Genomic DNA, 12,395 nt, shown 5'->3' on the forward strand with positions numbered 1-12,395 from the left:
TGGATACTAATCTGGTCGTTATCACTGAGCCACAACGGGAACTCCCCAACTTATTAGATTTCTTTAACCTTCAGTTTTCTCACCAGCAGAATAAAACGGTTCACAACTGTTTATCTCAGATAAACTTTCATAACAATAGTATCTTATTTTTTTTTCTTTTTCTTTTGTTTTGTTTTCTAAACAGCCACTACTTACGAGGCACGTCCTCTGTGCTGAGAGCCACTGTGGGCATTTATCTTAGGTCATCGCCAGAGCAGCCCTATGGGTTGGTGTGACTCTTATCCCCATGTTACAGATGAGGAATCTAAGGCTCAGAGAGGTTACACTGCTCGTCCAGAAGGCATAGAATGGGTTCGAAAAAGAATTGAGATTCGATTCAGCTCAGCCTAGAACCCACGCTCCCCACGCTTCCCCCTGGCCTGCTTCAGCCTCCCTTCTCTCTGTCACCCATCTCCTTTCACCCATTCAGGAGAGCCACTGCCCCCTGCCACAAGCCAGACATGGGGCAGGGACCGTGGTGGAGGATTCAACAGAAAACGACGGAAGGCCTTGAGCTCACCCCGAACCCCAGAGAGGAGGATATGGGGTTACACTGCCCCCTCCCGCCCGGGTCCCCATCCTCGAAGCCTCATACAATCTGTGCCGCTGTCTCCAGGCCGCCTGCCCAGAAAGGGAGGGTCTCCGTGGTCCCAGGAGAGGGCAGCCCACAGACTTCGGGCCACATTCCACCACCGCCTGCCTCCTCCCCCAGCAGCAGCCTCGGGGGACAGCCCTGCCCAGGCCTTTCGGGGCTTCTCCAAACTCTGGATTCGAACCTGAGACCGGCACCCTGCTCCAGGAGTGGTCCCTTAGAGAGTCAGGCCCCCTCCCCCCTGAAACGCAGCTTCCAACCTCTTCCTCGAGAGCAGGCCTGGACTCGGGCCCAGGAGTGGATACCAGCCACAGTGCTGGTGCGTGATTACTGTCGCTGAGAGCGAAACTAATGCTGGCTCCCCGCTCGAGGGCACTTGCTCGATGCCAGGGCCCGAGCTAAGCACTTTCCAGGCGCTGTCTCCTCACGCCTCGCAGGTCAGGACGGCTACTGTCCCCATGATGAAGGGGGACACAGAGAGGCCAAGGGATTTGCCCGAGGGGTACAGAAACTCATGGAGCCAAGAAGTGGACCCATCTCTGGCTCTCAGCTTCCTGTCGCTGACACTCCTGGACAGAAACGGGAGGAGGAAGGCTGGGCCCAGCCCCGAATCCGAGCCTGGCTCCCGCAGACAGATGCCCCCACCCACCTCTCAGCCCCAGACCGCTCCTCTCTCTTTGCCACGCTCCCCACTCCCCACCCAGCCAGGACAGAGTGAGGCTCCAAAGGGCCCTGCCCCCCCCCCCCCCGCCTGTCCATTAAGCTCCGGGGGCTATCGACGTATTGACTGGCAGGGCTGAGCCATCCGCACGGGAGGGGCACTGCCCACCCAAGGCGCTGACCGGGAGCGCCTTCTCCCCATACATCAGCCTTCTCTGTACAGATTGTCAATATGGGTGCTGTGGCCAGGCAACCCTGGAGCCAGTCTGAAGGAGGGGGAAGGACCCCTGAAGACCCACGCTCCCTTCTTTCCTCCCTTCCTCCTTCTTTCCAGTCCCTCTGACTTGAAGCCCATGTGAGGCGTGGTCCATGCCTGCTAAAGAGGTAATAGACAAGCCCTTTATTCCAGCGTTCAATGCCCACCGTGGCCTCTTGCATCACCTCCATTCCTGAACTTGTGTCAGCCACCCCAACGGGCTTGGAGTCCCTGAGCCCCTTGGGCTGCTCCATGTAGAAATGGTCCATGTGCCTGCAAGGGCTTTTACACACACACACACACACACACACATACACACACACACACACACACAGGCTCACAGTCGTTACCCAGCTTGCTGCTCCTATTTCGAGATCCAAATGGGGTACCTTCCCTGGCCAGATCCTCATCCTTGCCCTGAGTCTGGCTTCAGGACCCTTTATCACACTACCCGCTGCATCTTTGAGCCTCTGTCCCCCTGCACAGATCCTTCGGATTTCTCTCGAGTCCCTGGGGGCTGGGACAGGTCCTGCGTGCCCTGTGCCTCATACTGGGGGTGGGGCTGGGGGCTCAATCCAGGTGCCCAGCCCCCAGAGAAGCTGCTCCTCACCCCTCCACTCACTGGCCCAATATTCATGCTGCAGGCCAGGTCTGTGCCAGGTGCCACAGGGCCCTCAGGATGGGCCAGACCTCCCTTGACTTCCAGGAACCAGGAGCTGGCAGACAAGCAGGCCTCTAGGCACAGCAGAGTCAAAGGCGTCACTGCAGCTCCCATTTACCAAGCACTTACAATTATCCGGGCGCAGGGCCAAGCGCTTCCACCAGTGACCAGAACTCACCTCCCCAGCAATCCCAAGAGGGTAATTTCATCCTGATGCCCACCTTAAAGATGAGCCTCAGAGAAGCAAAGAGAATTCACTCGGTCATGCAGCGACCAAGTGGCCGAGGTGGGGTATGACCCAGGTGGGTTGGGTCTAGAGCCCGAGCTCCTATACATCCCTGGGAGCCCCAGCAGAGAACACACTGTGTCACAGGGCACTGATTAACATGCTAAGGGGTTCCATGATGGGGATGGGGAGAGTGGTAAATAAAGCTGCCCAAAGCACCGGCCAGCTCTTCACAGGGAACACTGGGGAAAACGCTGAAGCCTAAGATGTGTTTTCATCCCATCCAAAACCCAGTCCAGGGCCAGCCAGGCAGGAGGCACCCCACAAATGTTTGCTGACTGCTCATGAGGAGCAGCACCATGATTGAGTACCTACTGCATACCAGGTCCAAGACATGGCTTCAATTACACCTCCCAACAGGCCCAAGGAGTGGTATTACTATTCCTATTTCTCAACTGATGAGGAGGTAGAGGCTCAGAGAGGTTACGGATCTTTCCCAAAGCCACACAGCCTGTGAGTGGTGCAGTGAGGATTAAATCCAGACCAAAACCCAAGGCCTATGCTCAGGCTAGAGGGGGCCTGATGCCATTAATGCAAGGAGTGTGTCCTTCCTAGCTTTCTTCAGCACCCTGCAGCATCTTACACACACACACACACACACACACACACACACACACACACACACAGCATATCATTGATTGAGCAATTACTCGATTATTTACAGAGGGTTGGCCACAGGGAGGTCTACTCTGTGTGCACGATCCTATTTAGTCTTCACCATAACCCCTAAGAAGTAGGTACCTCTCATTACCCTATTGTACAGGTGGGGAAAACTGAGGTGCATAGGGTAGAAGTTTAAGAAATTTGCTGGGGAGTTCCCGTCGAGGCTCAGCAGTAATGAACCCAACTAGTATCCGTGAGGTTGCAGGTTCGATCCCTGGCCTCACTCAGTGGGTTAAGGATCCGGCATTGCTATGAGTTGTGGTGTAGGTCACAGACATGGCTCGGATCTGGCGTTGCTGTGGCTGTGGTGTAGGCCAGCAGCTATAGCTCTGATTTGACCCCTAGCCTGAGAACTTCCATATGCCATGGGTACAGCCTGGAAATGACAGAAAAAAAAAAAAAGAAAAGAAGGAAAGAAAGGAAGGAAGGAATTTGTTGAACAGCTGCAGAGCAGCAAAGACAAAATTCAAACCAAGGCCTCTCCTATGCCAAAGCCCCCACATTCAAGCACCACAGAGGCCACCTCGTTCACCTCAAAGATACCCAGGTGGATAAATCAAAGCACAGAGAGGGAGGTCATACAATGAGCCAGTGACAGCCAGGACTCCAACCCAGGCATCCTGACAGTCTGCTCTGTGGCCCGTGGGAGGCTTGTCTTTGGCACAGCATCATTTTAAATGTGCCTGAGGCCCTTTTCCATTTAGATGTCAGAGCAAAGAAAACTCAAAACTTCTCCCCGCCACAACCGGCAAGCCTGTCTAAAGCCTGAGGGACCCACTTACCCACTGATGCTTCAGAACTAATCCCCATACTCAGACCCAAGGTGCCAACAGCAGGCCTCAGCCCTTTCCGAGGCCCAGTGGCTCTCCTCCAGCCTGGGCCACGCTGGCAGGGCCCTCGGCATTGACCTTTCCTAAGTGCTCAGCCATGGATCCTTGGGAATCGGGGGCAAACCCAACCCAGCCCCAAATCTGGGGCACACAGATGCTCATCAGACAACCCTTGCCCTTGGAAAGGAAATAATCAACACCTCTCCTCTCCTCAGTCACCAGGAGGTGGCAGTGTCATGGGCAAGGGGAGCTTATCCTGCTGACGGGGGGCAGGGCAGGCCCTCCCAGAGCAAGAGGCACAGGGACTAGGTCTTGAAATGCAGACAAGACTTCGAACCACTGGCCGCTGCGCCCTCCCCTGCTCCATGCCCTTGGGAAGTAGGGACTGTTTCGTTAGTTGTTTTCTTCCCATTTTATACATGCAGAAGTTGAGACCCAGAGAGGTCAAGTAACTTGTCTACGGTCACACAGCCAAGACAAGACAGAGTGACTATTTGAACCAGGCCAGCAGACTCTAGAGCCTTTAATGAGCCTGGGTCCCAGGTTAGGCCCCTTAGAGTGGAAACCCACTCTGTCTCTCTCTCGCTGTGTGACCAAAGGCAGATTATTTCATGCCTCTGAACCTTACTTTCTTCCTCCTGTAGAATTCCCTAATTCCAGGCCGGTTGTGAGGCACCACCCAGATGCTGTGAGAACGTGTCAGTCACACAATGAGACAGTAATACCTGGCGGTAGCTTCCAGTATAGTTGTGAGCATGACCCATCTGCACCCTAATTTCCCATGCCAACAACTTCCCTGCTGTAGGTCAAAGTCAGAATCAAAAGGAGTGTCCTCCCTGTCCCCTTCCATTTCCCTTTGGGGGCCCACTGTGCCCTCATGGCTGCCCAGGGCAGGGAAGAGGCAGCGCCATGGCCCTGACACACTGCCCAGAGCCTGCAGGACACTGGCCAGGCTGACTGCAAGACATTTTCAAAGTCCACCTCTTGGTCTCAGAACAGGTGACACTTGTGAGACGCGGGTGACACTCCCCTCCTCCCTCCCCCCATGCTGAGAAAGAAGCTGGGAGAAGAGCGCTGGATCCCCCAGGCCCCCACCCACCCAAAACACCCACCTCTGGCTCCGAAACCCTTTCAGACCAGAATATTCCAGGCAGATTAGGGCCTGCAGACACCAAGTCAGAGCCCTCAACCACAGAGACGCCCACCTGGCCTCTGAGCATCCCCTACCACACGGGCCTATCATGAGGATCCCACTGGATCTCTCACCAAGGACCCAAAGCCTGGCTCTTGAGGCTTCTCCTCAGCATTCTTTCTGAATAATTTCAGTATTTCTGAAAAAGTCTGCCTGGCGTGGGAGGAATAAAAGATCTCGATTTCAGAGTCTTGAGTCTTTACCCATGGCCTAGAACAAATCCCTTCTCCACTCTGTGCCTCAGTTTCTCCACCTGTGAATCGGGACTCTTATCCCCTCCCCCTGCAGTCTCCCTTGCAGAATGGTAGAAAAAGAGCCATCAGCCTCCAGACGCAAGAGCCATTGTGAACTTCTTATAAGCAGCACTTTTTCTCCAAATAAAAGGTCCTGTCTCCCCAGCCTTGGTTTCCTCCTCTGTCAGAAGGATGCTCCCTGCTTCTGGACACCCCGCAGTGTGGGGAGAGGGGACTGAAGAACCCCTGTTTATCTAGAACTCTCCCTCTCTAGACTGGCAGCTCCTTGAGGCCGGGAATAGACTAGTCTTATTCAAGGGCCAGCAAGAAGTAGGCCCCCAGCAAGTATCTGTTGACTGAATACCTGACTGGACAGATGGATGGATGAGTCGCTGCTTTAAGAAATTAAACAAGCCAGAGTTCCCCTTGCGGCTCAGTGGAAAAGAACCTGACTAGTATCCATGAGGACGCAGGTTCAATTCCTGGCCTCGCTCAGTGGGTTAAGGATCCGGCGTTGCCGTGAGCTGTGGTGTAGGTCGGCAGCTGTAACTCCGATTCGACCCCTAGCCTGGGAACTTCCATATGCCACACTTGCAGCCCTAAAGAAAAAAAAAAAGGAAAGAAAAGAAATGAAAAGAGCCAAGAGAACCGCTTTCTGTCCTCCTCAAGTCCCAAAGGACTCTGTCTCTAGCTTCCCATCCTGGCCAGCCTGAAGGAAGGCTTTAAACCTGAAGAGCCCAGGTGTGGGGGGTCAGGCAAGGGGGATGTGGAAGGAAACTTCCAAACTTGAACAAGGCTCGCAGGGAGGGAGGAAGCAGCGCTGTGGGAGGGATGGACAAGGGGCCGGTGGAAGCCCCCCTGCCCTGGCCTGCCTCACGCCCGGCCTGTCTGGGGAAGGCCAGGACCTAGCCGAGCCTGGCGGCAGGAACAATGTCAGGCAGGTGCCGGGTGAGCTGTGTGAAAGGCCCAGCCCGGTGTCATTGTCAGCGCTCAGCCAAGTGCAGAAAAGCAATTTACTGGTCACGCCGGTTGCTCCCCTTGGAAATTTTTAAAATTCTTCCGATTTGAGATATCCACGGTGTCCCAAGTCGTGTGGAGAAGGGATTTTATTAAATTCCCAGCTTCCCACTCCCAGGGGGTTGCGGATGCAAAAGGGCGGGGCTCGCCACATGGGGGTGGGAGGGCTGTGTCTGGCATTGACTGTGCTCAGGGAAATGTGGCTGGGGCCAGGGGGCCCGTTCAGGGCTTGGTGGCTGGGGATGGATGGGAAGAGGGGAGGAGCCCAGAAACTTTGTTGCGAGGACTGGACCAGTTTCCCAAAACATGGAGGTGGGGGAAGGAAGGGCACAGGTGTACAGAGTTCCCAGCACAGCAAGGCGCCCTCCCAGGGGGCTGAGAATTCGAGAAACCTCTTCCACACCTATCATGGACCATTTCCGCCTCAGGGCCACCCCTGTCACAAATGAGGAAGCTAGGTCTACTGATAGGAAAAGATGAGGCTGGGGTTCAGGCCCAGCCCTCAGGATGCCAAAGCCCTGAGCTCCCCCCATGGGGCAGAGAGCACCCCCCCCCGGGCCCTGATCACCACAGGCGCTCTCACTGCCACCCTCCAAACGCACCCTTAAAGGAAGTAGCTGCTCTCCCAGTATCGGTCCAACACCACAGTGGAAAGCAGACCCCGGGGTGGGACCTCCTGCAACTAGCACACACACGGGGGTCCCACCCCCTCATCCTCGCCTCCAATGACCACTCCACCTTGTCCCTAGAGTATGAAGGGGGACTTGATGGTGCCAATGTTGCCTATAACCCTTAGGGTAGCGCTGCTTTATCTTTCAGCAATCACAGGTGCTTTCAAAAATCTATGGGGAGCCTAGAAACCCTTTCCCCGCCGCAGTACATTTGGGCACCATTTTGCCCTCAAGTGTCTCAGGAACCACCCCTCCCCCCAGCATCCCATCCTTAGATATTTGAAGGGTGCAAAGACCTTGAGTTAAAAACATTGGTCAGTCCGAAGGCAGTTTGGAAGGGGAAAGGCTGCAAAGGAAGAGGGGGGTAGGAGAAGGGGAGAGGAGCCTTCCTTCACCTGCTGGAAGACCTAAGCCAGATGGACCCCCTCACCCAGACGGAGACCACCCAGCTCTCTCCCCGAGAGGCTGGCTCTAGCTCTGGCCAGAACGGGGAGGTGGGATGCAAAGTCCTCCCTCGCATTCCCCCAGAGAACACAAAGACCACACAGCAGCCCTCCAGGGCCCCACTTCAAGGACCAAGAGGCAGCAGGCAACAAGGTCCAAAGCCAAGGCTCTACTTCATGCCCATTTCATCGTCCCCACCCTGAGGCTCAGCACACAGAAAAAGAGCTCTCACCCTGGTGGGACAAACACAGTGCCCCGGAGTGACCCTGGGGTCTGCTCTCTGCTTGGGGACTCAGCTGCAAACCATGCCTGGCACTGGCCTCTCTGACACCAGCCATTCCCCACCCCGCCCCCGCCACATACAGGGTCACATCTGCTTTGGCAAACAGCCAGTCTTAAGTTACTGACTCCAGTGGTATTGATTCAAAGAGTCACTGGGGACCCCAGCCTGGCCAAAAGAGGGAAAGAACTCATCCGTCTGTCCAGCCCCCAGCCCCGACTAGCTCAGTGCCCATCCTGTTGGGCAGCAGCGGGAGGGGAGATAAGCAGATCCGCCGCCGCCACCACCACCACCGGCTCTAAGAGACCGCAGAGTCTCAACAGCACTCAACACGCACACCTAGGAGAATCACATTTTTCCTGCTCTGTGCTCTCCCTGGGCACCTCCCAAATGCAGAAAGCTAAAGCCTAAGCATCCTCTCTAACCCTGTGAGGACACCTGCCTTCAACCCAGAGGGGGAAGGGGCAGATAATCTCTTTTGGCCCCAGTCCAGCTCCTCCTAGGGCCCCTCCCACAGAGCTCTAAGTGGATGGGGGGCTAGGGCAGCTGGCACTTCCTATTCCCTTTCCCTTTGCACCCCCCATCCCCCCCAAACTGAGGCAGCCTGGTCTGGTTCTAATCGGGGCTGAAGTCGCTCCCTCAGCCCCTCTTCTCTTCCCCCCACCCCAACGCGTTTCCTTCATTTCCAGGGCTTTGGAAGCCCAAGTGTTCCAACTGTCTTCGTGCCAAGACCTTCCCGAGTCTGAAAGCTGCTGAAGTAACAGATCAGATTTTAGCAAGTGCTTTCCAGGCCGAGCGCCAAGCCCTCTTCTGATTCAGGAGAGCGAGCAAGCGGGGAGTGAGGCGAGGAACCAGCTGAGGGCTGCCCCACCTTGGGCAAGGGTGTGCGGAGCGCGGCCGTTCCGGAGCCGCCTCGCAGGCAGTGGTCCCTCGGCCCAGGCACCCTGCTCTGCTCCTCTCACCCGAGCCTCTCCTCTTTCTGTCTCTTTCCCTTTCTCTCTGTCTCTGTCTCTCTCTCTGTCTCTCTGTCTCTCTCTCTCTCTCCCTCTGCCTCTCAATGCTGCAAACGCCTTTGAAACCACAGAGTAATTTACAACTGAAGCTTTCTCCCTGGACTTCAAATCCACTCGTCTGAAAGGAGCCTTTTTGTTTAGAAGAGCGAGCGGAGATGTTAAGGGACGGTTGGCAGAGAAAATCCCTACGTCCTAACTCCTCACCCGCTGCGAGCCGGGGGGCCTAGAACCGGGCACATTGCAGCGTCTGAGCCCGCCGGCTCCGGGGATCTCCTCCCAGCCGTAGCCCCGCCAGCGCGCGCCAGCCTGAGTCCCACAGCAGAGCCCCTTGCCCTTGGCCGGTCCCCCCTCCTGCGCTGGGCGCGTGCGGAGCCGCCCTTCCGCGCCCTGGGAACAGGTGCACTGGGCTCGGCGCCCAGGAGGGGTGGGGCGCAGGGAGGGGGCGCGGCCCGGAGGAGGGGGGTCGACACGTACCGCGAGGCAGTTGCGGGGGTGGGGGAGAGGTCAGAGTCAGGAGCCCACGTACCTGTACCTGGAAGCACAACAGCAGGAAGTGTAAACACCTGCGGAGAGAGATGGAGAGGCCGTCAGTGAGACTGGAAGGAGGGGGACCTAGGTACAGACAGATATGCAGTCGGAAAGTCGGAGAAACGGCTGGGCAGGCAGACAGAACCACAGGCACACCGACAGACTGCCAGGCAGGGTGGGCAGCCCCGCGAGCGGGCGCTTACAGGCAAGTGCAGGCGGAGGGCGCTGAATACATCGCTGGGAGGGAGGGAGGCGGCGGCTCCTAGCCCAGCCTGCACATGTCCGCTTCGCGCGGCCGGGACCGGGCGCCTCCGCCGCCTCCGCCGCCGCCGCCGCCGCTGCTGCTGCTCCCTCCTCGCCGGCTGCTGCTGCTGCAGACTCTGCTGCTCCGGGGCGCTCCGCGGCGCGCCCTGCGGCATCAGCGCCCCGCGCGGCTCCTCCCGAGCGCTGCGCCCTCCGGGCTGGCGCGGGGGCTGCGGGGCGGCCGCCGCTGTGCAGGAGGCACCGGCCGGTGCGAAGAAGCTTGCTCACTGCCGGCTGGCCGTCCGTCCGGGCGTCCGCGGGAGGCTGGCTGACAGGCTCACTCCGGGGGCAGCATGCACGGCGGGGCTGGAAGCTGGGGCGTGCTCTCCGGATGGGGCGCGGGACTGCGCGGGGCCAGGGGTCAGCGTTCTGGGGCCGGGGCGCGCGGCTGCAGCACGAACGCGTCACGGCCGCTCCGTCTGGGCGCCCGCCGGCTCATGTCTCCTCCTCCGAGTCTCTCCGGCCGTGCGCATCGCCGCCTCCCACCACTGGCGGCGGCCGGGGCGTTTTCTACGCGCGGGCGGCGAGGGGGCGGGGGGCCGGGGGCGGGCCCGGGCCCGAGCCGGCACAATGAGGATGCGGGGCCCGGGGGCTCCCCCCTCGGGGCGCGGCCGGACGGGCGCTCAGCTCGCCTGGGTGCGCCGCGCCCACATCAAAGGCGGCTCTGCCTGCTTGCCTGCCTGCCGCGGCCTCTCCTCTGCCGCCTCCTCCTTCTCCTGGCGGCCCTGGGTTGGAGGGAGGCGCTCAGACTCTCGGCGACGGGACCAGCAGCTCCGAAGGGGCAGAGCCCGCGAGGCTGGAGCTGGTGAGCGCTGGAAGCCGTCGGAATTCTGTGTCTGGGCGCAATGACCCGCGCCACGGAGCAACGCTGCCGGAATTGGACAGGCAGCGGTCCCCAAGAACGCAGTTAGGTGCGGAACGTCTTCATGCGCCCACATTCGCTAGTCGCACTCACTCACACCAACCAGCGCTTGAGTGGGGAGCCGGGAGGGGGCGGGTCAGGCCCAGCCCTCGGGGCGGCTCCGTTTAAGGGGGGGTCTCTTTTACCCGCCCTTTGAGTCCACGCAGGATCGTGGTGTGTCCCAGACACCCTCTCGGGCGGCTGGCCAACCCAAGTGAGCCCTCTTCCAGTCTCTGTCCCTGCCGTTGAGGGGGAGAGGGTCTCCAGGGCGTCTGTTACGCATCTCCCCCCCCCCCACCTTGAGCTCCCGGGTCGGATCCCAGCTGGGCTCTCCAGTAGGCGAGACAGCTTTGGAAACGCACGGCTGCCACCTAGCGGTCCTGAAGTTTCGCTGCAGCCCAGCCCAGTCGGGCTGTGCAGGCCCGGGAGGAGCCAGCAGGACTCTGGTCAGCGACCACTGCAGGCCCTCTTCTGGCCTCCAGACTGAGATTCGTTACTCCTTGTATACTGATCGTTTTGACTCTTAATCAGGTCCCTTCTGAGGACATCTCGCCTAACCGCCTCTATCTCTTCAGAGGCATGACTCCTGTCCTTCCCACCAACCTCAAAATTTGGGTGTTCTTGTCTCAGGCAACTGCTTCACACCGTCTATAGCTCCAGGCAGCCAGGCTCTGCTTGGCCTGATTGATACTAAGGGAAACAGTCATAGCATGAAAGAAACTGAACAAGCTCAAAAGGCAAAACGCAGGAATCAGACTATTTGGTTAAGAACCTTCTTGCACCATTGGCTAGGGTTGCTATCCCCATTTCACTTCCAGCAAAACTAAGGTAGGCCCTGTCAAACAGTGCTACTTCCTAGAGTCATGGAAAATGAAATATCAGCAATTGTTCTGATTATCAGGCCACCCTGCAAGCTATTTTAAGTTCCCTTTCAAAGCTGAAGCTATCTTAAAGATAGCCTGTTTCCGCATTGAACACAAGTGTAGAAAACCTTTTTAAAACCAAGTGCTGAGTGATGGAGAAAGTTGTGTGAAGCACTGGACTGAACTTAGACATTCTCATTGCCAGAACTGGTAAGACAGGATGTGATGACCAACCACAAAACAGGCATAGAAATGCTGCCCTTGGGGCCTGAGACATCACCACCATCCTTGAGCTTGCTTTATAAAGCCCTCTGACAGAACATTCAAGAGGTGGTTTTGGCTTACGAAAGTGGGGTGTTTGAAGTATCTCCTGGCTAAGAACCATACTTCCAGTTTCCTATACTACTGCTATTTTCTATTACTTTTGAATGGAATGGGTGTATAATTATGTTCTAAAATGCTTGCAATTTTTTTCAAGACTCAGATAGTGTTTTTCACAAATAAAGCCATCACCCCAATAAGATTGATCCAAATGTCCAGTCAAGAGAAATTCTGAGCAACAGTATAAACCCAAAGGTCCTGGGAAGTCCCCTTTTGGCACAAGGATCCCGTATGGCCACAGCTGTGGTGCAGGAACTTGGCTGTGGGTGCAGCCAGGAAAAAAAAAAAAAAAAGAGGCCCTGGTTTTGAGTATTGCTTCCAACATTTACTCATCAATTTCAGTAACTGCTTCCTCATCGACAAACCATGGCTAAGAAAAGTAACAATAGTTGTGTTGTGAGTCTGGCGCACAATGAAGGTGCCAAATGTTTTAGCTGTCATTAATAATCCCAATTGTTTTCCAGGTTATTATCACTTTTTTTTCTTTTCCACAATTTCATGAAGTTGGAAGGTAGGATCACTCTCAATTTATGGTTGAGAATCTCTTTTGACTCCAAATCCTGTCATTTCCCTTTTCTCCAT

At 56.8% G+C, this 12,395-nt stretch overlaps 1 protein-coding gene across 2 annotated transcripts in view; it reads right to left on the minus strand.

Moving 5' to 3' along the window:
* Positions 1 to 10,158, minus strand: part of FGF18 (fibroblast growth factor 18) — a 35,380-nt gene extending 25,222 nt beyond the window's left edge. Inside the window, exons 1-2 of one of the 2 annotated variants that reach the window (XM_013990660.2) lie at positions 9,569 to 10,158; positions 9,364 to 9,400 (exon numbers count right to left, since the gene is read on the minus strand). In XM_013990660.2, the coding sequence (XP_013846114.1) occupies positions 9,364 to 9,400; positions 9,569 to 9,600 (69 nt within the window). In that variant the 5' untranslated portion in view covers positions 9,601 to 10,158. The remainder of the gene's footprint in view (positions 1 to 9,363; positions 9,401 to 9,568) is intronic. The other variant, XM_003134056.5, reaches the window with a different exon arrangement.

Source organism: Sus scrofa, chromosome 16 (assembly GCF_000003025.6).
Source record: "Sus scrofa isolate TJ Tabasco breed Duroc chromosome 16, Sscrofa11.1, whole genome shotgun sequence".
NCBI lineage: Eukaryota > Metazoa > Chordata > Mammalia > Artiodactyla > Suidae > Sus > Sus scrofa.